This window comes from Musa acuminata, chromosome BXJ1-10 (genome assembly GCF_036884655.1).
Source record: "Musa acuminata AAA Group cultivar baxijiao chromosome BXJ1-10, Cavendish_Baxijiao_AAA, whole genome shotgun sequence".
Taxonomy (NCBI): Eukaryota; Viridiplantae; Streptophyta; class Magnoliopsida; order Zingiberales; family Musaceae; genus Musa; species Musa acuminata.
This window is the reverse complement of record NC_088336.1, coordinates 23,840,406-23,863,612: the sequence shown is the minus strand read 5'-3', so window position 1 is coordinate 23,863,612 and position 23,207 is coordinate 23,840,406. Positions and strand designations below refer to the sequence as shown.

The window sequence follows — 23,207 nt, the reverse complement described above, 5'->3', positions numbered from 1 at the left end:
AGTATTTAAGTATTTTATACTTAAATCATTGATTCGGACTCAATTAGTTAACAGATCAACCATAGGATTGTGATAATCCTTATCAGAGTCCTAAGGCTAAAGTTCGCATAGTTCAGAAAAAAGGTATGGTTCCATGCAGTGCAGCTGACACGGAGAAAAAAAGATGGAGAAAGAACAGTTCGACTCCAATGTTTCACATGTAGTAATTGCATGGAAAGAACAGTTCGCCCGCCCGGAGTTAGGTCTGTCATAAATTTGCTCAGGATGAACTCCGCAATCTGGAATCATTAAGCCTTCAGCTGGCTTCAAGGTGACATCACCAACTGCAGGGAAACACAGTGTCGAAGTCCGAATCATCGACTCGTTTCCCATACTCAGCTCCTCCGGCTCTGTGTCACTCCCAGTCCCCCCCCCCCCCCACACATGCATATGCCACAAGGCCTTCGGCATCACGCTGCCTTGTAAATTTATCCAACAAAAATGTCATCATACTACTGCAGCGATTGATGACCGCATGATCTCGGGACGGGATCACCTGCAACAAAAGTGGAAGCACAGAACCGTGGTGAGGCATCTGCTGTCCTACCAATATTACCTTTTGCAGGTGTCAGCAACTTGTAGTCTCTCATACTAACTAGATGAATAAGAGAGCTAATAAGTGTTGTCATTTGGAGGTGGAGAGTGACACATGACTGAAGTGGCCGTAAAAAGTCAGTACACCAAGTAAATAAGTGCTCTTGTGTCCCTAAGATTCGCACTACAGACAGCCTAATGATCGATCACATGTTTTTGATCCTTCAGAGTGAGTTCGACTTTTTTTGCTGTGGCTCCAAAAATAAACCCATCAGTTTTCCTCCAAAAAGAAGACTCGATGGGGTCAGATGCCTCTTTCCAACTGTCTTTGTCAATCTTTTAGGTGGACCGGTTTAAAGGGCATCCAAAGACAATGACCAAAGCGAGTTACATGCTGGAGAGAAATGGCAGAATAGACTGAAAAGAATTGGAGTATGGGGCCAGCATAAGGTCAAAGGAGAATCCTTGCAAGAAATATCAGAGTATATGTTGGTTTCCTGAAAGCCCCCAACCACGATTGGACAAAACAAGTGTGTGTGTATCACTATCATCTATCTCCCTTTCTTTGATAACATCCATCCCAACAAATAATTGCTCACAACACAATTTGTGGATATATGAAAAGACCCTTCTAATTAGATGCCAAAAGTGGATCCCCAACCCCACACAACCAAATTCTAAATGGTCGGAGAATTAGGCAGCAATCGTCTTTCCTAACACTGTAGTGCTGCATGTATGCCCTTCATTAGAGTTTCTTTCAAAGGCCACAGCAACTAAGCTCCTCGGTAGGTTCGATATCAAATGTCCAGCCCGAGCTAATTCAAGCATCGGTAAAACTACATTCAGGGGACTAAAACACCCTACCAGAGTCAGGGACATGTAGCCTTCCAAGAACCACAAAACAGAAATGAGTTGCAACCGAGCTATATGTTAGATCAGTCGTCGGTGTATCAATAAAGTGATCTTGGATAAGCATACAGAACACCAGACAAAACAAATGGCAAGCAACTTAATCAGATTCTAAATTCAAGCATTGACAGAATAATCTACAAGTATGGAATCCATGGTGAACTTATCGAAAATTAGGGTATACGACGGCACACGGCTACAAGTGGAAACTAGAACCATTTTGATAAAGTGTAACCAAATGTCTACACTAATAACCTGATCTCCTTCAACTACTGTTAAGTTCCATATGATATGCTATCCCTGGCAATCCCTAAGTTGTTTTCAATTACCAGTGTGGTTAAGGGGAAAGGCAATTGTTATTGAAGTAACAGTAAACAGCATTCTTCAAACTACCAGGATGAGAAACAGACACAGATTTGATACAAGGAAGAAGAGAGGAACCTGATCGACGGCAGGAATCAACTCAATGCAGTCCGAGCATGCTCCTTGTGAAGTGGCGGGAAGGTATCTGTCTTCCGCTGCTCGCTGAGACTCCATTCCTCCGGCTATTTCTCATCGGTGTCAAGTAAAACCGCAGCATACCACTATCTACATGGCTTGGAGAATACCTAGCACTTCTGTTCCTCTCCAAAACAAAATCGTCTCCCCTCTTCTGATGGTTACCATTGGACTTGATACTGTTCTTCCTCATGCCCCAATACCCTGCATTGCCACTGAAAGAACTCCTAGAGCTATTACTCCGAAGCATCCTGCTATCGAAGCCCCTCGACTGTAGCTCTGGCCAAGACTCCGACAGAGAGTTCTCGACTACATTGTCTTCTCCTCTGCCACCGTTTCTTCGCTGAATAAACCCCCATATACTCCATGCCTTGCTCCATCTCCTGGTCTTCTTAGCAGCAGCCCCTCTGTGAGGGTCCCTGAAAGCCGACTCGAAGCTTCCCGAGTAATCGTCTCTCAGAGAGTTGGAACTCCAGTCCTTTATATCCCGGTCGAGCAACGTCCCATTGTGGAAGTGCAAGAAGTCCATACCATTTGCTGGGGATACTTTCCCGTTGGGGACCGGCTTGAGCTCATTGACCTCTACAGCCTGCTCGCGCATGGAGCTCGATCGGTCAAGGCTTCGCCTCCGCCGGCTGGACGAGTCCAAGTAGTAGTCCCGGGTCTGCACTGACCCCCCCGGGATGGCGATGTCCTCCTCGACGGGGATCAGGTAGTCCGATCGCGGGACGGCAGGAGCAGGGGCGTCCTCGACGACAGAGAGGATGGGAGGGAGCCGGGGGAACACCGATCGGCCTCCGGTAAGGTAGCCGTCCCAAGACGCCCTCGGCTCGTCCCACGAAAACCTCGGGTCGTCGAAGGACATCCGACCGGCGTCCAAAGAGAAGCGCGGGTCGGTGTCGCAGGATCTCCGGCCGGAGGCATCCACGGCCACCTCCGACTGTGTGTCGCGGAACCGCCGGGACGTCTTAGGTGGCTTATCCGCCGGCATCGCGGTTTCGCCGCCCTGCTTCTTCAGCTTCTGCCTTCTCCGCCACTTCTGGAGCTTTTTGCTGAACACGGAGGCCGCGAGCCAGAAGTTGCTGGCGATCTCCTTGAGGTCCTTGGACGGAGGCTTCTTCGCCTGCTGCAGGGAGTCGAGATCTATGTGGTCCTTCATTGTCTTCAGTTCCGCTTCGTCCTCGTTTGCCTCCTCCTCCTGTGTCTCCTCATTTACCTCTCCCGAGGTTCCGACCACCACGACGACAGGGTCGACAGGCCTAATCTCGTCGCCGCTGTCTCCCTCCTCTTTACGGGTTTCCGGGACAGGAAGGACGACGGAGAGAGCCGGATGCCCTAGGTTCCCGCACTCCAAGTCGATTGCCCCACCCGTCGACGCTGCAGCCGCCGCCTCCGTAGTGGAGGCTGAGGCGGAGGGTGGAACGAAGGGGTTCTGAGAAACCCTATGGCGGTCGTCCTGGTGGAAGAGGGACCACAGAGTGCTGCGGCCGCGGACGTCGCAGGACTTCCGCTGGGGTTCCAAGGCGGAGGCGGGGGGCCGCTGAGCGGATAAGCCGTCGCCGCCGCTTCCGCCACGGCTGAAGGAGAAGGACTTGGAGCGGCGGAGGAAGGAGGGCCCGGCAGCGGGGGCAGTGCTGGAGGAGACCTTGTGGAAGACGGATCGGAGGGCGGAGGTGGACTTACGGCCGGAGGTGGCGGCGGGGGTCTCGAGGCCAGCGAGGCGCTCGCGGAGGCAGGATGCACAGAAGCCGGTGACGGTTTCGCCCGGGTGGAGATCGCAGGTCGACGAAGGGGGACGGCGCTGGGGTTGCAGCGGCGGAGGGAGATGCTGTTGATGGTGGTGGCGGTGGTGGTGATGGTGCTGGCTCTCGATCTCGACCGTCATGGAATAGCGTCTAGTCTCGTCCTGTCCCCTGCAATCAATGAAGCCCTCTTTGACGTCTCTCTCTCTCCCCCACTCTTAAAGCTCGACTGCTGTGCTTCTTCCTGCTTGTTATTAGCTTGGCATTACTGCCACTTCCTCATTATTCCTCCTCGGTAGTTATTTTTCTGTTTTTCCTTAACTACTTAATATCATTTTACAAAATTATATCGCTCTCAAAATGTTCATGTCAATTATAATTTTTAATATAAATATTCATTAAATATCATATAAAGAAAGGTATGAGATACTAACTGATTAAAATTAAATATCTAATGAAATAAGAAAGGTATATATATATATATAAAGGAAACATTATTATTATTAGCTATAATCATTAAAAAAATGATATGTTACGATGAATATACAAAGCAATAAACATCTTCTTGTCTATCCCTCTATTATCTTGAAATCATACAGTATAATAATAATAATAATAATAATAATAATAATAATAATAATATAATTCTTTTGGACATAAAAATGCATCAAACAAGTGTTTTGTTATCTTAAGACTTAAAACTATCTATTTCTCATCTTAAACATAAGCAGAATATTTGATGGCAAACAATCTGGCATTATCGTTAAGTTTCTTTTGTTCGACCTTAGGATTGATTGAATTTGAATTACACAAACCAATGTTGGATATTCACATTTTGCAATCACATTAGACTTCACTTTGGCTTCGGAAACAAATCAAGATCAGGATTATTCCTGTATGTTAGGCTTAAACAACAAGAGCCCTACTAAGGTATAAAGGTGTAGGAGAAGATCATATACGTCTCAAAGTATTGTGTAGAAGAAGACTACGCACGGCTGGTCTGCGACAGGATTAAGGTGGATCCGTACACGTCTGGGTTGGAATATATATACTCCATAAACATTCATGGCGATTCAAATGTCCTTAAACTAGTATGATGGAGATGATGATGCTTGGGATGGTAATGAAGACTTAACGTAGGCTCGTCGTACATCACGTTGCATGTATCTTTATGCATATTATTAAGAACGGTGCTGTCTCAGAGAGACACTTGTGGGGTTTTTGTGGACAGTATAATAGTGTCAGTTCTTCCTGTTTCTTTAAGCTTTTCTTCGAGGAGAAGGCCTGTTTGCATTAGCAGTGGGTTGGGTTTTGTTCTCATGTGGAAGCCGATTGACGTGTTGTTGGGAGTGTACCTTTGGATCCATTTCTTTATTGTTTCTGCTATTTTTGTGCTCTTCTCTTTTGTGGTATTGTTGCTGGATTACTGTAGCACATGGATTATCCATTGAGAATGTATGTGGGTGTGTGTGTGTTGGTAAGATGCTGAATGATCGAGTGAAGAATACTACAATTGGCATCACACATTGGAACAAATTGAAAAGATCCTCGGGATTTACCACGAACATGTGCTAATGAGGCTGCTAATTTTGACATTTTTGCAAAGCTTTTGCAGGTCAAGCAACGCAAAAGGCAGACAGCGCAAGCTGGTAGGACACAACTCGACATGCAGAGAGAGAGAGAGAGAGAGAGAGAGAGAGAGAGAGAGAGAGAGAGAGGAAGGGAAAGATAAGCTCATGAACACCACACCATGTGATAGACAGATACCTCAGGCTGTTGTTGATCCTACAAGTGAGCTTTCTCACCTGCACCAGTGCATCCTTTGCATGTTGCTTTGAGGGAACAAAGCATGGCAGAGCTCACCCTCAAGAGAGGGACAGCTCCTAGGCCAAACCTTCTTGGGGATTCACAATATTCCAATGAGATCTTTAGCCTGGGGGCACTGCTGGTTGCTGGAGGACCTGCATGGCTCAGTGGTGATGCTGCTCCTCCTTGGAGTTCACAAAGGAAAGGGCCCCCATGGCCTGAGAGGCTGCTGATAAAGCTTGATTGGGTTGCATGGAAATCATCCAAAGGCACTTGGGCTGGGAAAATGAGCAATGAGTAACCCTGCTTTTGATGCTTTTTCTCTGTGACAGGCAAGTGGCATGCCTGATGAGCTACATATATTCCTGCTGCCAAAGCTAGCAAAAAAGCAAAGGGAGCATTCCCAGTTGGTGAAGGATAAAGAATTGAAAGAAACAAGCAACTCTCTTTTCACCTCAAAACCACTGTGCTATTTCCCTTCTGCTAAAGAAGAAAAGAGCAGCCACTGAACGAAGCTGCTCCTGTGATCATGGCTTTATTTAGATACACACCTCTTTCTTTTTCTCCCTCCTTTCTTTTTGGTTCAAATAAACACTTTCTATGTGATCATGTTCCTGTAAGCGATATGTATATACTAAGAACATTTAGTGACTCGAGGCAAAGTTAACGAGTGTCAAAGTCATGCACATCAATTATCTTAGCAAACGACCACTAAGAGTATCTCATCTACATCATGAGAAAAGAACGACTTCCACATGCTGCAATTCTATTAGCCGTCTGCAAGAAGGCTAAATTATAAGCACGATCTGAATCAAACAAAGGACTCAAAGCTAGCTTAGCATCTTCAACCTTGCGTACCCAACTCCGAAGAACTGCCATAATCAAACTCCTCATCTGTTGTCTTCTTGTAGGTGTACCACTTCGCAATGAGAAGGTATGCCACGAAGTTAACCAAGCTAAGAACTGCCAGGAGCCAGAAGAAGTAATCGAGGTGCCCTCGGTTGAGGTTATCCGGAATCCAACCCAGCTTCCCGTTCCTCGTTGTGATGCCTGTGACTACCGTGACGAGCACGGTGCTCAGGTAATTGCCGAGTGCCACGGTGGTGAGGGACAGCGCAGAGCACAAGCTCCTCATGGCATCCGGTGCCTGGTCGTAGAAGAACTCCAGTTGCCCGATGAAGGTGAAGACCTCAGCTGCTCCCACAATGAAGTACTGAGGGATCTGCCAGAAGATGGAGATGGGCAGGTAGGCGTGGGAGTCATACATGTTGTGATTTGCCACGATGCGGAGCCTCACGACCTCCAGAATTCCAGCAGCCACCATGGAGAAGATGGAGATGACGAGGCCAATGCCCATGCGGGTCAGCTGCGTGAAGCCGCGCTCGCGGCCGGTGGACCTCCGAGCCAACGGGACGATGATGCGGTCGTAGATGGGGACCCAGACGATCACACTGATGGTGTCGAATATGGAGAGCGAAGCCGCAGGAATCTTGAAGTGAGGACCCATGTAAGGATCGAGGGTGTTGCCTTGCAGTACAAACATGGTTCCCATCTGGCCATAGACTGTGGAGAAGACGATGCCGGTCGCCCATATTGGAAGAAGCCTCACGACGCTCTTGAGCTCCTCTACTTGGGTGACGGTGCAAAGCTTCCAGGGGCTCACAGGGTTCTTGTCCTCCTGAGTGACAATTGCAGCCTTGTCAAGGAACCTGAAAGGAACTCAGAGTAGCACGAATCATATTCCGAGCTTGTCAACATTGAACATACGATAAACCCCTTCGGATATATCATCTCAGGAGCTTACAAATCCACTCTGTTTTTCTATCCCTCTAACGAAGAGACAGAAAACATATACTACAGAATATATGCAAGAAGAAATCACGGAAAAGCACAATAAGATACGAGCACATGAAGGTTAAAGAAATCTAAAGCAGAGTATTAATACGAAGAGTTCTAATGAACTTACTTGAATTCGTCAGTGTGTCCAAGCTTTCGGCTACCTTGTATGACAGACTCCTTGTCTGCCACCTCATATAGAAGAGACTTGTCGTCTGGTACGTCCATTCCAGACTTCCTCAAAGATGCCACAATAACCTGCGCAACTCGTGTTATAGGACTCCCTCCGGGTTTCTGGTGTCTATACAATGGGGTTCCCAGGAAGAAGCTCACAACTGCGATAGCCATCACCACTGCTGGTATTCCGAAGCCCCAACCCCATCCGACATTATTCTGTATCCACACCAGCACAGAAGAAGCAATTAAAGCCCCAATGTTGATGGAGAAATAGAACCAGTTGAAGAAGGAGCTCTTCCTCTTTTTCTCTGATTCTTCCGATTCATCAAACTGGTCAGCACCGAAAGAAGAGACACAAGGCTTTATTCCTCCGGTTCCCAGAGCAATGAGATAAAGAGCCACAAAGACCACTGCTGTTTGTGCTGTTGTTGGATCACAGACGCCGTGGTTACAAGGAGCCTTCAGACCCTCGACAGACGCTGTCATTGTTAACAATATCAAACCCTGTAAACGAGATCAAAGTCGTTTAGGAATCTCCAAAGATCAAATCTAGAAAGGATAATGCTGGTCTTACAATGATGTAAACTATCATGAAACTAGCAATTGTCCGATATCTTCCCAAGTAAGCATCGGCGATGAAAGCCCCGAGAAGTGGCGTAATATAGCATGTGCCTGACCAGTTAGTGACATTATTTGCTGCTTTTGCATTCCCTTGGTTGAGACGATCTTTCATATAGTTCACTAAATTCGTGCTCATCCCATAGTATGCTAACCTTTCACAGCATTCATTTGCTGCGATGAGATGCAAAAATATGATGGTTAGATTACAACACAGCATAAATTTTCATTCTACTGTATGTCAATTAGGTGACCTGAGGATGATACCAAGAATATAGGGGCAAGCTCTCCAATTCCCAGTGTTCTTCCTCACAGCTGGCCTACCATGGACATCTGTTGTCCCGTCTTCAGTGTACCTCTTATCGGTGGCCTCCATGGTTGTCTGACAGTCCTTAGGAGTACTCGGAATCTGACATTTGATCCACGCTTCAGCGTCATCGAAGACAATAGTCGAATAAATGGCAGAATAATTGAGACCATTGTTTCATATGAAAAGAATATAAAATCAACTTATCGGTGCACAGCCAAATACCAAAACACAATAGAGAAGAACGAATCTGCTTTACCATATGATCACCAAGAACAAATGTAAAGCATATGCAGTTTTAAACTAAATGGTTTATCACATACTGACATATTCCTGTGTGCCATAAACAGTGTTCAAAACATATAAATACTGATGGCAAATCTCATTTGACTGATAAATTCAAAGCAAGCTAAGTTATTGTCAGACCAATAAGAGATCTTCAAGATCTCGAGTGTATATTATTAATTAGAATATTATGCCACTACAGTATAAGTAAAATCCCTAACACAATATTGAAGTAAATTAACAGAATTGTTAATAAAAGAGTAGAGAATATTACCTCTCCTCAGGGATTTTCGAGATATTCTCCTAAATCCTTCTATCAAGCTCACTAAAAAAACAAGGGAGGTGAAGCCCCCTTTATATAGGAGAAGATGAGCGTAAATAATATTTTCTTTTTTATTTTATTTTTATATACAAAATAAAATTAATATGTTTATTTGTTATGGTTCACACAAAAATAAAGTTCTAAATAATTATTTTCTAAAAATCACGTCACTCATTAATAAATAAATAAATTATTTAATAATTATTTAATTGATTTAATTATAGTTGGTCCAAACGATGAAGGAGACTCATTTTAATTATGCTATACAAACAAAATAAATAAATAATTCAATCAAAGTAAAACATTAATTTTGGTAATTTGCATTATGACAAGGGAAAAAAATCATAGGTCATTACAACCTAAGTGACTAGGCAGTATAGATAAATGCTTGCCGGTTATGATTAATCTGGCTAAATTGGTAGATATATAGATGCAATATCCTTTTCTGAAGAAACCATAGCTGAACTTGATATATTTGAACTTCACCAACGACACCATAAATTGTCTCTGAAATCAGAAAGGCGACCGAAGAACAAAGCTATAGATTTGTTCATGGAGACACAAACAGCTATCCAAACTTAGAAAATGGATTTTGCAAGTTACATGGTAATAAAAAATTCTGACATAGACAACCAAAATGACATGTTATGTGAACTGTAATACCCTGTATGGTTAATTATTTCACTTTTAGTAGTACACTATAATACTCAGTGCATAAGAATCCCAATAACATAGGAGAGTGGTTGTACATAATCTTATCTATAAATTTATCGAATCCTTTCATATCAGGAAGGAACAACAATAGGCTTACCCAGTTCAATCTCACTGCACACTTATAGTACAGTGGTATACTATAATCTAGGGGATAAATAAATTCAAACAAAGCCACCTCGTGCATAAATACAGTAATTTCACTGTATTACTAATTGAATAGTTGCTATAAAAAATATGATCCTGCAGTGGGATTGAGATCCTACTTCTTATTTCTTTTTGCTATTTATTCAAGCCAGAATATGGTTCATATCTGTATTATGACAAAGTGTGATTAACAAATGAAAAGAATTGCCGTCTACATCCGCAAGCATGCGGAATCCCATGAACAACATAGGTGTATAAAACTTAGCAAGAATGTATTTATTAGTCTTTTCATATATGTAGACCATGTGTACTAATAGACAAATATAAGAAATGAAGGATTAGAAGTGGCAACTAAATAGAGGAAAGAGTTGCAACTGGCAACAATCTTAATTATATGTTTACTATGATTGCCACATTATATTATCAAGACAAATAGGGAAACACATTTATGAAAAAGGAAAAAACAGTAATAATCATAAATTTTATTTACAAAATGAGTTGTAGAATCATTTATCTATCATAAATACAGAAATAAATAATTATCTGATTAGAAAAGATTTGTGATCCTACTACCTCTTTTTATCAACAATCTTAGATTTGATGTAATAGTCTAATGTAAGGAACAAGGAAGGAGAAAAAGTTTAGAAGGTCCCACGGATGGATTCATTGAATGATGCACTACTTGCAATACTGGCAATGACAAGGATTGAGCCAGCATGCCAAGGCAAAAGAAACAAGGAGCAAAAGCAGCAGTTAACTGAGTGGACAAGCAAGAGGACAATCACCAGAGTGACTGGTTCCAAAACAAGACTGAGTAAATACTAAGAAATTTCACAGCACAAGCTACCAAAATTTGTGCTTTTCATGGATGTCTCGATAGCCAAAATAAAATGAAAACACTTGCCGAATGCAAGTAGTGCTGTGAAGTGAGTCAAATCATCTCGATATCATTCTCTCCCCTACAGTGATGCTTTATCTTAGACGCGGATTGCGAGATGAGCACTGTCATGAATAATGATGATGAATTCAAATTCAAATTCCAATCTCACTAACGATATTTGGGAATCAGGATCAGCGTTATCGATCAATCTCCAAGTAAATCATCATATAGAAATCTACCAAATCTTCGACATCAAAGTGAAACGATAACAGAGGAACTCAAAAGGCTTCGATCGATGACTTACCAGGTGAGATCAAGCCTGGTGATCTGAACCAGAAGAAGAGGAGTGGTGAGACAGAGAGAGGAGTCTTCTGTCACACCCTCAATCGATTCTCGGCGATCTACAGTAGAGAGGAGATGATGAGGGCAGGGGCGATTGATTTTGTAGAGAGCAGAGTAGAGGAGGAGGCGGAGGTCCGGAAAGTATGAGCTGTACACCAGCCTTTTATCTCCGCCAAATATCTCCATTTACTGGAAGCAACAACTCACATTCCATTTCAAGCTGACACCAAACAACTCGAACTCCATCAAATTGAGCGGTTTTTATAGGAAGGTATGGATTCAAGGCACAGCAGAAGTGAGAGAAGAATCATTCCTTTTTCTACCTACACATGGGACAGCTAGCCAGCTCGAAGAGTCACCCCGAGGAGGAGGAGGAAGAAGTATTGGATGGAAGAAACGCTCGGCCTGCTGCAGCAATCTCCCTAAGAAATCTCTGTCTCTGTGGATGGAAGAAACACTTGGCCTCGGATGGGTGTCAGAATGTGGAACGGCACGCAGGCAGTGGGACGCGTTGTCGCTTGCGGAGCCATCCATTACAGAGGCGCGTCCAAATACATGGAAGAAGCATTTTTGGTGGCTGATGTGACATCCAACGGATATTGGAATTTGCACTCTAATCATATCAATTCAGCGATTTGATCTGTTCACTTTATTTAAAGCAAATCAACGACTGAGATTAAAAAGAAAAATAAAAAGAATAATTTTGTTAATTTTAGTATACAATATAAGCGGTATCAAAATTGAAAATCTCACACGCACATCAAGAATTGGTCAACAATCTCAACGCACTTTATATATGATATTCCTTGATCAACGAGTTCTGATACAACTAGTGTTTGAGGAATCAGATTCCAAGTAGAGAAATATTATGATTAATTATCCTATCATGTTTGGTTAATGGATTCCACAATTGGATTAGAGTTTTTTACTCGTGACTTATGAGATATTATAATGTCAAAGGTCGAGTATGATCCGGCCTGATTCTTTTTTGGAAATAGTCATCACCGTTGACGCTTGAATTCGATGCCAAGATTTCTGATTTATGTTTATTTAAGTTGTGGGTTGTTGAATGACGAGTGTTGATACCCATTTAGCACGGGTTAGGATGATCCGATATGAAAAAATATATTATTTGATTAAAATTTTATGTCATATATGGAGAGAGAGTTTCTTTTGCATATTTTAGTTTAGGATGCATTCATTAAAAAAAATCCGTAAGTTTGAAATTTTCACGTTAAATGCATTTACTTTGAAAAATTTTTAGATAATATTATTTTTTAAATAATTATTTTACCCTTATTGACCATCGCCCTTTGCCTCCCTTTGCTTCGTTGATTGTCCTCCTCTGACCACTTGTGCCTTTAAGTTTGTCTCGTCAATTATACCCTCCTCCCATGGTCGTTTGCGCTTTTGCATACGCACGAGTTCGCCCACTGGTCGCCTTCGCATGTATTTTGGTTCTCATTGATCACTACACTCTATGCGTGGGCTGGTCGCACTAGCGTGCCTTTGTGTGCGGATTAGTTTCGTTGGCTATGCTTGTGCCTCTATACACAAGCTGATCTTGTCAATCACTCCCCTCCATGTGCACGATACCTTTAGATATCACGAGGGTGGTTAGAGCTATGCCCATGCTTACGTTTGTAAAGTACTTTAGTCCGATAAGAATACACAGATAATGGAAAAAAGAGACAATAGTGGATACAATGAAGATAAGGATAAAATAAACTTTTGATATGATCAAGAATATTCTTTGAGAAATTTTAAAGTTGATGTGCTCTATAAAAATTTTTCTAACTTAAAAACTTTTTTCTAAAAATCCATCCTTAGTTTAGCATGAAAGATTTATTATATTAGACCCTCACGTTAAAATGGTAGATGAGTTGGCGAACCTTCACGACATCTCACTAATTAATATTCATATGTTATTACTTTATTAACATGGAATGTTTTACCATATTAAAATCAAAATTAAATTTGATATCAAATAAATAATTATGTTAATTTATTAACTTAAAAGATACTTTTACTTATTTGTGGGATGATCTTCTCGCCATTAATTTTTTACCGTATATTATAATATATAAGTGTTATACACATAATACATTATTAATCACACTCCTTTTTTATTTGTAATATTTTATGTTGATTTTATATTATTTACTATCGAAGTATTGTTTTTTTTATGAAAGTTTATAAACTAAACTATATTTTATTATTAGAAGATAAAAAAGAAGAGAATTTATAGTTCGATCAAAATCGACAAATTGATGAACCATACCATTTGTGATCCAAGAAACATGGACCACATTGACAACATAATGACATAATTAAAGGAGGAAGATGTCATCCAAAATATTCTTAAGAAACCAAGAAATGCTAATAATTCCCCTAACAAAATAGATTAATTCAAGTGAATCTTGGAGAGATTTAATTTTGCACCCCTTCAAAGGCTTTCGAGTAAAGCGGGAGCTTTAGCTATAATGGGAAATGTGGAAGAGGATCCTTCCCCTCTCAAGAGAGCTCTCAAGTAGTGAAATAGTCTGATAGCTATCATAAACACTGGATAAAACTCTCAAAACCAAACAATAGGGATTGAACGAGTCATTGTGATGCTGAATATTGTTACCAGCGGTATTGGATTGCCCTATTATTTTGATTACTTTTGTTGTGATATATTTTTAATGCTCCATATTATTTATTTATATATATACATATAAACTATGTATATATCTATATTATATTATTTGTTAATTATATTATGTAATATTATTTATTTTGTTGTGAATACCATGTTTTTACATACTATGATATTAGTATAATTTTATGGTTTTATTATCTTTATTTTGTATTAGTATAAGATTATATTATTTTATGGTAAAAAGAATAAGAGGTGCGAATGGTTCTATTATCAAAATCTTTGGATTTTTGAATCAAAATTAAATTTCATAATTGTAAATTAGTAAGGAGAATATGAATAAGAGACATTTGTGTTGGCATCCCGTTGTTCTACATTTATGTCATTAAGATGTATGGCTTTTACCGCACCTCTTGTCAATGTAGTTGTAGAACGGTAGGTTAAAATTATAATTTTACTTATTATTTTCGTATCATTCTTGCATAAGCTATCACGTATTGTATTTTTCGTTGGTAAAATCGATAACGTTAGAGTTAATAGGATTAAATATTTGATGTTTATAATTATAAAAAAATTAATATAAATTTTTTAAATCTAGAGACCAAAATGCTAAGATTATAATTAGTTAGCTTATTTCTCCCGAATTTTCTAATTATAAGTAGTCAAAACAAATTACCAACAAAATTAGCTGGTCAAAACTAATTTAGTCGAAATTACGTTAGGAGTAGGTGATTTTAATATAATGATAATTACTTAAAATATAAATTATATATATATATATATATATAAAAGAAAATTTTCAGAAAAAAACATGCTGAATAAAATAAAAAAAGAAAAATATAATAATGAAAAAGAAAGCACGGGTCAACGTCACGGAACCACCTTGATTGGCTTTGTGCGCGTCCACTGATTTCCGCCCCCAAACGCCTCCCCTGTTGGTGGGTATCATCGATCATCTCCGCACGCCCAATCCATCGCAGGTGGTCAACCCAATCCGAATCCATGGATTCCCCGCAGCGCCCTCCTCCTCCATCGCCATCGCCGAGGCCCCTGGACCTCGAGGTCACCGTCGTCTCCGCGAAGCACCTCAAGAACGTCAATTGGCGAAACGGCGACCTCAAGCCCTACGTTGTCGCCTACCTCGATCCCGACTGCCGCGTCGCCACCAAGCCCGACGACGCCGGCTCCACTCGCCCCGTCTGGAACGAGCGCCTCGCGCTTCCCCTCCCCCTCCCCTCCTCCGAAACCCTTCTTTTCCTCACCCTCGACGTCTTCCATTCCAAGCCCTCCGAGACCCCCAAGCCCCTTGTCGGCACCGCCCGATCCCCCGTCAAGGACCTCCTCGACCCCGACGCCTTCACAGTCGGCGGCTGCGTCGACGGCTCGCCCTCTCCCATCCGAACCCTCGAGCTCCGCCGCCCTTCCGGCCGTCCCCAGGGCAAGATCCGCATCAAGCTCGCCATCCGAGAGCGGCCCTGCCCCCCGCCCGACCTCCATCCCCATCCCCATCACCACTTCCCCCCTCCCCCTCCCTCTTCCAGCTATTATTACTCCTCCAACGCTCCCCCCTTCCCTTCTCCTTCCCCCCCTCCTCCTCACTCGGCTAAAGATTACCGCACCTTTACTCCCCCGTCCCCTCCTATTCCTCCTTACGGCCACCCTGTGCCGCCTCGGCCCCAGCCCCAGCCCCATTCCTCGCAGTACCACTACGGGAGCTACTCTGATCCCTACACTTCTGGATACTATTCCCCTGCTCCCTACTACTCAGCACCTACGGCTCCGGCTCCGGCCCCTGCCCCTGCCCAGACCCATACATACTATGACCAGACGTCCGGCTACGGGGGGCCATCAGCGCCCACGGGCTACTCATCAGGCTATTCTGCTTATGATCATAAGCCAAAAGGGGGCAGAATGGGAGCGGCTACAGGCTTGGCGGTTGGGGCGGTGGCTGGAGCGTTAGGAGGGTTGGCGCTTGAGGAAGGACTGAAATATGAGGAGGAGAAGATCGCTGAAAGGGTGGAGAGCGATGTCTGTGCAAGAGATGATTACAGTGACTATCGTGCAGACTATTAATAGCTGCTTTCTGTTTAACAGACAGGACTTGGAGTTGAAAGAGGCAAAGATGAATAAATGATGCCGCTTTCAGGGCTGTTGGTTTCATATCTCTGACTATCGTGTATTTGTTGTCTTTGCAGTCCATCTCAGTGATCAACGGACTAAGGTGTGTTATTGTGAAGTTCTCATGCTTTTAGTAGAATGGAGATTATGATACTGTGCTTGTCTAATATATATATCAGTCATTGTTATTGTATTGTTGTTGTTGGATCTCTTGTCATGAAGAGGTTATTTTTTTTTGTTTGTCATTTTCTTTCATAATATTAGCTTTTCCACTGTTCTTCTGTCATATATACCTTGACATTGAATTGACTTTTATTTTCTTGTGTCTTTATTATTTTTGTGAAGTTTTGATAATATATATTCTGGTGTAAGTCAGCAAATGTTAACTATTTGTTGGCAGTCAATAAAAATTGTACAAGTGAAGATAATTTAACCTTATTGTAGATTTTGATTTCAGATCATGCAACTTGAGGTCTGATAATCTGAAGTATCCATAGAAAGTAAATATACTTCTTTCTGAAGCATGTCAGACTTCGTTGAACGGCGAATAGGGGAATGTTTGTTCATGATTTTGAGTTGATCTATAGTGCATTTAACCTTTTTTTACTTTGAGGTATAATGAAGTCAGCTTCAGAAAGGCTATTTAGTTTGTTTCTGTAAAAAGGTGGTTTTCTTCAAGATTATGGTTGTTAAATCATACAAGAAATGCGCACAAACAATATTTCTCTTGACATATCATCTTATACCAATACAATGTGAAGATAGCTATATTATCTTATTAGTGTGATTTTAGAGATTTTCTTTTAATAGGAATCAAGGTAGATAACCTTTTTTAGGGGAAGATTTGCAGATAAAGTTTGATGGACTGGGCTGAGGAGAAGGTTCCCACAGAATCGTGTAATCGTAAGGGTTTCAAATCTAAGGCATGGAGGTGTTTATGACTAACAGATGTGGCTTATTAAATTTATTGAGCAGTGTTGTGACCTGTCATTCATGAGGTTGCCAATGGAGCCAATATATACAGATGTGGTTGTCTTTTTGTGTATCCGGTGGGTGGCCATGTACTTTTGAGGTCGTAGAACCCATGCACGCCCATATGGTTGTGTTATAAAATAGAGGGTTTATATATATTAAATTTGTTATCACATAAATGGACTCTACCACCAAATTTTTATCATTTTGATCTGTATAAATATAAACTCATGCTTAGAGTTCTTAGTTTGCATGATCATTCTGGCCCAATTTGTTGTGCATATGTATATTTTAGATAAATTAAGTGCACATTTCTCTGTACACCTCCAGTTTGCTATGTGAGACACTTCGGCTACCAGAACACCATGATCACCTTTAAGAAGATTGTTAGTCTACATATTGGAACCAAAGGTACCATATGAAATTAAAACCCTTTTACTTAATTAAGGGATTGAAAGAGTTTTTTTAAGTTTGGCAACTGTTTTTATCAAAATTTTGAGCCATATAATGATGTTTTTAGTGTATGATTGGACAAAGATTACAATATAAGATATGTATACCTAAAAATGTAGTTTGACGTCAAGGAGATTTGTTGTTTCTGATAAAGTTTTCTCAGGTCTTCCTCAAGGTTCCTTCACACCATTAATCCTATTTCTGTTGGCACTTAATATGCCTATTGTCAAATAAACATTTCAAAGAAGAAATGAGACGTGCAGATGGCATATGGCGAGAAATGCTTATGGTACAACAGAAATAGTGTGGTAGTTTTGGAAGAAGAAATGACAATCTGCATTATAACATGTTGAAGGAGAAGACTAGACAGCTCTGTTCTGGTTGCAGCAATGTTTAGAATAGTTTGAGTTGTATGTATCATTCTGCATCTATTTGTTGGTTAATGTAACAATTTACTTATAGGCTCCGAAGCCATGGATAATATCACCAAACCTTTCCCTCACTGCCCCTAATCTTCCATTTTACTTGGGTATAGTCATATATGTCGGGTTGCAAATTGTGTGAAAGATTTTTTGGGCTTTGATCATCATTCTTTTAGGTACATGTAGGCTTTTTTATTCTGATTTTGTGGATGAATATCTGCTCTCAAGTTTTTCGAAAGTATTGCTTTCAAGGGAACAGATCCTTTGTTGTCTACCAAGTGTTAACGAGAAGATGGACAGTTAACTCTCTTGCTCCTTGCGTTTGATCGAGACTATCAAAGCTTCTGGATGCTTATAAATGGTCTAGCTCCTGGACCATGTCTGGTTTTTGAATGACTTGCTTTGTTCTTTTATCTCCTTCCAACACTGCAAGCGCTATATATGGTTTCCAAGCTCTATGGAGTTTTGTTCCAAGCTCTATCTGTGATTTCCATGGTCATTGCTATGATTTTGTTACTTGATGGATGTGTTTTTATAGAAGATGTGAGAATTATGTGCTTCCTTTTATCACACCAGTTTTTCTCGATTTCTTGGAACTTCCATGCTAGGATTCTTTCAAATCTAACTCTTATGTTTATTTGTTAGATCTTTTAAGTTGTCCTTCCTGCATTTACATGTACAAGAATAGGCAGAGAATAGATTTTGGATTGGCTCTGACTTGATGTTTCTTTTGCTCTTGGAAAAAGAAAAGCTTACTACTGATTCCAGAAACGTCATATAGAAACATAAGACTTCCTTACCTCAACAATAATGGACAAGACCCAACCTCCCTCCACTGCAAGGAAGACTAACTTAAGAGACAGGAGATTGAGATTGATTGCTGATAAATATAAATCCTAGGTGTCATGCGCCAGTGGCTGCTGATGAGTTCTGTACCAAGTCAACCCAATGCAATCACGTCTTAGAGAACGTCCAGCAGAACAATCTGTTGTTTGTGTTGGGAATGGCGTGTGCTGCTGCTACGCCTTCTCCTTCTCTTTGTCGTCGTCCTCCTCCTCCTTCCTGGGGCGGACTCGGCCATCGGTGCCGGCGAGCAGGCCGTACTTGTCCTTCCTTGTGAAGTTGGTGCACTCGAAGCCCAGCGTGCTGGCGAGCACGCGCTGTATGTAGTTGGCGACCTCGATGGGGGACTTGCCGCCGGCGCAGGTGAGCTCCTTGGGTAGCTGGTTCAGGAAGGTGATCTCGTAGGTGGGCCGGGGGTTCATGAAGAAGAAGTAGGGGTCGAAGAGCTTCCACCCCCTGGCGCTCGTGCCGTGGAACATGCTCTGCGTCGTGTTGATGGCCACCGGCACGATCCGATCGGTGAGCTCCGCGAACAGGGCGCTAAACCTCAGCAGGAACGGCTCCCTGCACGTCGTCCCCTCGGGGCAGATCACCAGGTCGCCTTCTTCCAGCAGGCGCTTGATGTGCTCCGCGTCCTTGTCCCTCTCCCGCGACAGCGCCACGGCCTTGATGGGGGAGATGAGCTCCGAGAACCTGCTGATGCTGTAAGTGACGCAGCTGATCTTGCGGCGGAGGGCGACGGCGGTGACGATGGGGTCCAGCACCGTGCGGTGGTTGCACACGAAGAGCACGCCCGGGTGGCCCTTCTTGGGCGGTGGCGGCGGCGTGCCCTTCACCACCAGGCGGATGCCCATGATCCGGTAGTTGTGGAACACGATGCGCTCGGGGAGGGGGAGGTTGATGTACACCCGGAGGAGCGACAGGGCGAAGCCCAAGGGTATCCACAGGTAGGTGAGCAGCGCCACCAGGGGCGTCGGCCGCTGCACCAGGCGACCGTCGTGGAGGACCACCCGGTTCAGGAGCTGCATCTTCGGCACCGGAGTGCATTTGGTGTGCGGCGCCATGTATGCGTCCTGCAACCAAATCCATCAGAGCACAGAAGCCTTGTCGGATCGTAATGGATCGAGTCAATACAGCTAATTATAATACGGATGTGAGGGATCAATTTATTTCTTGAATCATTCCTGACCTACTTTTGAATGCCAATTTATTGCCTCGCTCGAATCATTCACGACTCTTCCCATGTGGTTCTCGTTCAGTAATAAATATATCTCAAGAATTATGATGATATATATATATATATATATATATATATATATATATATATATATAAGATAAAAAGAAATATGTAATACACTGTTGAACAATTAATTAGTTAATAAAATTACTAATTATGCAAAGAATAATTATCTGTAAAGAAATCATGCGTTCATGCTGCAAGAAGAGCCTCAGTTCAGTCCAATTACCTAAATCTAGCTTCATAATCTATGCCCAGAATGATCACAAACCCCAACAATTAAGAAGCTCGAGGAGTGAGTTCGGGACCCAACCTTGCAAATGGACATGAAGTCGTGATCGGTCTCCCTGTCGCCAATGCCCACGTCAGGCGAGCTCGCCCCGAGCTCCATCTCGACGGCCTTCTTCTTCAGGGCCCCGACGAGAACTCCGGGCTTCTTGATGAACCCGGTGGCTCGCCCCGACTTGGTCACCTCCAGCTCCGTCCCCAGCACCTTGTCGGCGCCGAGGAAGCTCTTCACGAAGGGCTCCACCATGACCGTGGGGTTAGCCGTCACCACGTACCTCCTGCCGAAGGAGCTGAACACCCTCCACGTCTCGGGGTGGACGTCCTCCGCGTAGAACCTCGGCAACACGGAGCGCGCCACCATCTCGATGTCCCTCACCTTTATCCTCGCGAAGGAGATGAACAGCAGAATTTGTATGGCCAGCGACTCCGAGAAGAACACGTAGACGACGTACACTACCGGCACCGACAAGAGGAGGAAGAGTCCCCTCAGGAGGCTGCCGGCTTCGATGGCCATGAGCATGTAGTAAGGGAAGGCGCTGCCAGATATGAGAAGTGTGCCGTCGAGATCCGCCGCCACAGTCTGCTCCAGCCTTCCATCGGAGCTACACTTGTCGATGGTCTTGAACCTGAGAGAACCCATCGCCGGTGGTCTTGGAATCGTGGAGTTTACCTGATGGATCACCCGGCGACAGGCGGGAGGGGGATATAAATGGGGGATCGGTAGGGCACACTGTGCGAGAAGCCACTTGCTCCACTGTCCCCGGTTTCATGTACGCAAGTCACCAACTGCTGGTGCCAACAACAAAAAGGACGGACGTGGAGGTGGCTGTCACGGAAAGGCAGGTGCGGCTGCTCTCCGTTTTCTCACCAGCGTTTGAAAGCATGGATGTCAGCATCAGAATTCTTGGTTGTCACCACTGGAGGTCGACCTCCAGTGGCACACGTATCATCCGTCCGCTTCGCCCTTCGGCCGCGGCGGGCCAAGCCACCCGCAGCCCCCCACGCATTAACTTGGAGCCACCAACCCACGAGACCAGAGAGGAAAAGGGAAAGCAGTCTGATGCGAGAAGGGATTTGTTGGTTGGGAAGTAGCGGAGTCTCGCGTTAGCCATTAATGGCGTGTTATTACTGTCACATGCATGGCCTCCCTGAGAGGAGTTGGCTTCTGCGCAGAAGCATGGCACCCTAACAGCTCAGAGGAAGGATGGTTGGGACTTCACAGTGGCCCCATCTTTCAATGTCCAACCTAGAAAAGCAGACAGTGATTGCCACTAACCTCCCGGTGACCGACGTTGAAAGAGGGGGTTCAACCCAGTCCCGAATGTGGCTTTTCTGTGGGTGACATCTCTTGCCGATCCACAGTTTAACTGTAAATGTAGTTAACCAAACTTACCAGCATTCAGGTGACCAAATGCCTCATTCACTTTGGCAGAAGTAAAGTTTAGGGTTAGTGATCTGTCAGATATATATCAGATGGCAAAAGCTGATAGCATAAAAGACCACAAATTTTGAGTCATGGAGAAAGTAGATCTTCGAGAGGCCTACTTTTTTACTTAGGATTTCCATCTGACGAAGGTTAGAATGTTTTCTTATACATGGTGAGATTGCTAATGTGGGTAACATATTTTTGCTTGCTTGGTGACCCAATCTGTATATAATAGAAGTCAAGATGGGTGGAAGAAGAAGGAAAATAAAACAAAATAATGGAAAAGAAATGTCCAAAGGTGATGACCAAAAATCATATGCAGCAATGGAAATCAAAGACTTAAAATGGCTATTTTAGAATTAGGGATCTTTAACATATACAACCCTCACAATATTGGTATCTGCACACCCTATGGAATGTAGTACAAGTACATGGGGTCACAGTGTCAGAGAGAGCAAATGTATTGTCATGAATTATGTCAAGTACAAACACATGTATAGCAAGCAGGTTATGTCATGTAAGTACAAGAGCTGTATTAAAGCATTGGCATAAATTTCAAGACTAAATTAAATTCAAATGATGCACTGATGCCAAGAAGCCTCAAGGACCAATTAGGATTTAGGGCTGAGACACATCCCCAATTCTTAATTCAATTTGGATAAATCAATTGTAGGGCTTAAATTAGGGCTTGGGTTCCCTAATAAACAACAGAGGGTTTCTTAATCCATCACTAATAATGGATTATTTTAACTCAGATTTATCCATTTAAATTATAGTGGTGAGATCAAAACCCAGCCCAGCCCTACAATTAAACCACCCTTGGAATCAAACACCTGGGCCACTGTGTTTGGTAAGGATGCTTTGACATTAAAGGATTGAGGTGGTCCAAATGGCCCTAATTAATACTCAGAAATAGAAGAAGAGATAAATGCCAAGATTACCGTGTTTGTGGGGATGCAATGTGCTCCAAGTAGATAACCCTTCCCTTCCCTTCCCTTCTCTGGATCCACAGCTGCGCATGCCAAACTCTCTTGTATCAGTAACTTGATGTGTTGATGAGGCATCTTCAAATCCCAGCTAATGTTCCTGTTAGGAGTACTTATACTGGTCACCATGCATGAAACTAAAACACAACCTTTATGTGAAAACTATCGACGCAGCATTTCAACGTAGAGTTGCAGAAAAGTAGGCCAGCTCGGGTACTCCTTCATCCCCTGACGCAGCATTTCGTTCTCGGGTATGTTCGGAGTCTCCAAGGGTTCATTCAGCGACTTCAATATCGGCACCACGGTGCTGGAGAAGCCGCATTGGGGGAAATCTTTGGCTCCTTTCATGAAAAGCGCCACTTTGTGCGATTGAACAACCTTATCGGTCGTCGATTTCATCTCGGAACTCAACGCCGAAGCAAAATCAAATAGGTAATTCAACAGACGACCTCCAAGATCAACAAAAGATTGTGATGGCTGGCAACATTTGTCCTGGGGTTAGAAGAAATTATCTATCAACACGCTAATCAATTGAACAAACAGGCTACGGGGCGATTGAAGGAACGAGGCCTTACCGGAGAAGCACCGGGCGGAGAGGGAATCTCCCGGCCCCTTGAACCGAAACCGCCGTGGCCGAGCGACGGGAGTTGCGCCACGTCTTCCGTGTGGCA

General features: G+C 43.1%; 4 protein-coding genes across 8 annotated transcripts; 1 reads left to right on the top strand and 3 right to left on the bottom strand.

The window, feature by feature from the left end:
- Positions 1-407: 407 nt before the first annotated feature.
- Positions 408-3,964, bottom strand: LOC104000888 (protein OCTOPUS). The gene is made up of 2 exons (XM_009423037.3): positions 1,924-3,964; positions 408-535 (listed from the first exon to the last, which is right to left on the bottom strand). Exon 1 carries the CDS (start codon positions 3,863-3,865, stop codon positions 1,946-1,948), a length of 1,920 nt encoding a protein of 639 aa, XP_009421312.2. The 5' UTR covers positions 3,866-3,964; the 3' UTR covers positions 408-535; positions 1,924-1,945.
- Positions 3,965-6,191: 2,227 nt separating this feature from the next.
- Positions 6,192-11,676, bottom strand: LOC135595611 (protein NRT1/ PTR FAMILY 8.1-like). 5 transcript variants are annotated; one of them, XM_065086780.1, is made up of 6 exons: positions 11,477-11,649; positions 11,116-11,373; positions 8,427-8,568; positions 8,116-8,333; positions 7,495-8,045; positions 6,192-7,237 (listed from the first exon to the last, which is right to left on the bottom strand). In XM_065086780.1, the coding sequence occupies exons 3-6, from the start codon at positions 8,533-8,535 to the stop codon at positions 6,373-6,375; spliced, it is 1,743 nt and encodes a 580-aa protein (XP_064942852.1). In that variant the 5' UTR covers positions 8,536-8,568; positions 11,116-11,373; positions 11,477-11,649; the 3' UTR covers positions 6,192-6,372. The 5 variants fall into 5 exon arrangements, with proteins under 5 accessions (XP_064942852.1, XP_064942853.1, XP_064942855.1 ...); XM_065086781.1 differs by having other exon boundaries at positions 11,481-11,649; XM_065086783.1 differs by lacking the exon at positions 11,116-11,373 and having other exon boundaries at positions 11,481-11,676.
- Positions 11,677-14,694: 3,018 nt separating this feature from the next.
- LOC135595610 (formin-like protein 20) lies at positions 14,695-16,102 on the top strand. The gene has a single exon (XM_065086778.1). The coding sequence runs from the start codon at positions 14,794-14,796 to the stop codon at positions 15,862-15,864; it is 1,071 nt and encodes a 356-aa protein (XP_064942850.1). The 5' UTR covers positions 14,695-14,793; the 3' UTR covers positions 15,865-16,102.
- A 2,427-nt stretch (positions 16,103-18,529) lies between these two features.
- LOC104000892 (glycerol-3-phosphate 2-O-acyltransferase 6) lies at positions 18,530-21,485 on the bottom strand. The gene is made up of 2 exons (XM_009423044.3): positions 20,150-21,485; positions 18,530-19,672 (listed from the first exon to the last, which is right to left on the bottom strand). The coding sequence occupies exons 1-2, from the start codon at positions 20,762-20,764 to the stop codon at positions 18,776-18,778; spliced, it is 1,512 nt and encodes a 503-aa protein (XP_009421319.2). The 5' UTR covers positions 20,765-21,485; the 3' UTR covers positions 18,530-18,775.
- Between the last annotated feature and the right edge of the window lie 1,722 nt (positions 21,486-23,207).

Bases quoted from the DNA above. Each gene is read 5' to 3' on its own strand.
- LOC135595611 (XM_065086783.1), bottom strand. From the start codon at position 8,535: ATGGAGGCCACCGATAAGAGGTACACTGAAGACGGGACAACAGATGTC. The intron at 8,046-8,115 runs GTAAGACCAGCA...TCTCGTTTACAG, and splicing joins TCATGATAGTTTACATCATT to GGTTTGATATTGTTAACAAT. The intron at 7,238-7,494 runs GTAAGTTCATTA...AGTTCCTTTCAG, and splicing joins GGACACACTGACGAATTCAA to GTTCCTTGACAAGGCTGCAA.
- LOC104000888 (XM_009423037.3), bottom strand. From the start codon at position 3,865: ATGACGGTCGAGATCGAGAGCCAGCACCATCACCACCACCGCCACCAC.
- LOC104000892 (XM_009423044.3), bottom strand. From the start codon at position 20,764: ATGGGTTCTCTCAGGTTCAAGACCATCGACAAGTGTAGCTCCGATGGA. The intron at 19,673-20,149 runs GTTGGGTCCCGA...ATTTGGTTGCAG, and splicing joins ACTTCATGTCCATTTGCAAG to GACGCATACATGGCGCCGCA.
- LOC135595610 (XM_065086778.1), top strand. From the start codon at position 14,794: ATGGATTCCCCGCAGCGCCCTCCTCCTCCATCGCCATCGCCGAGGCCC.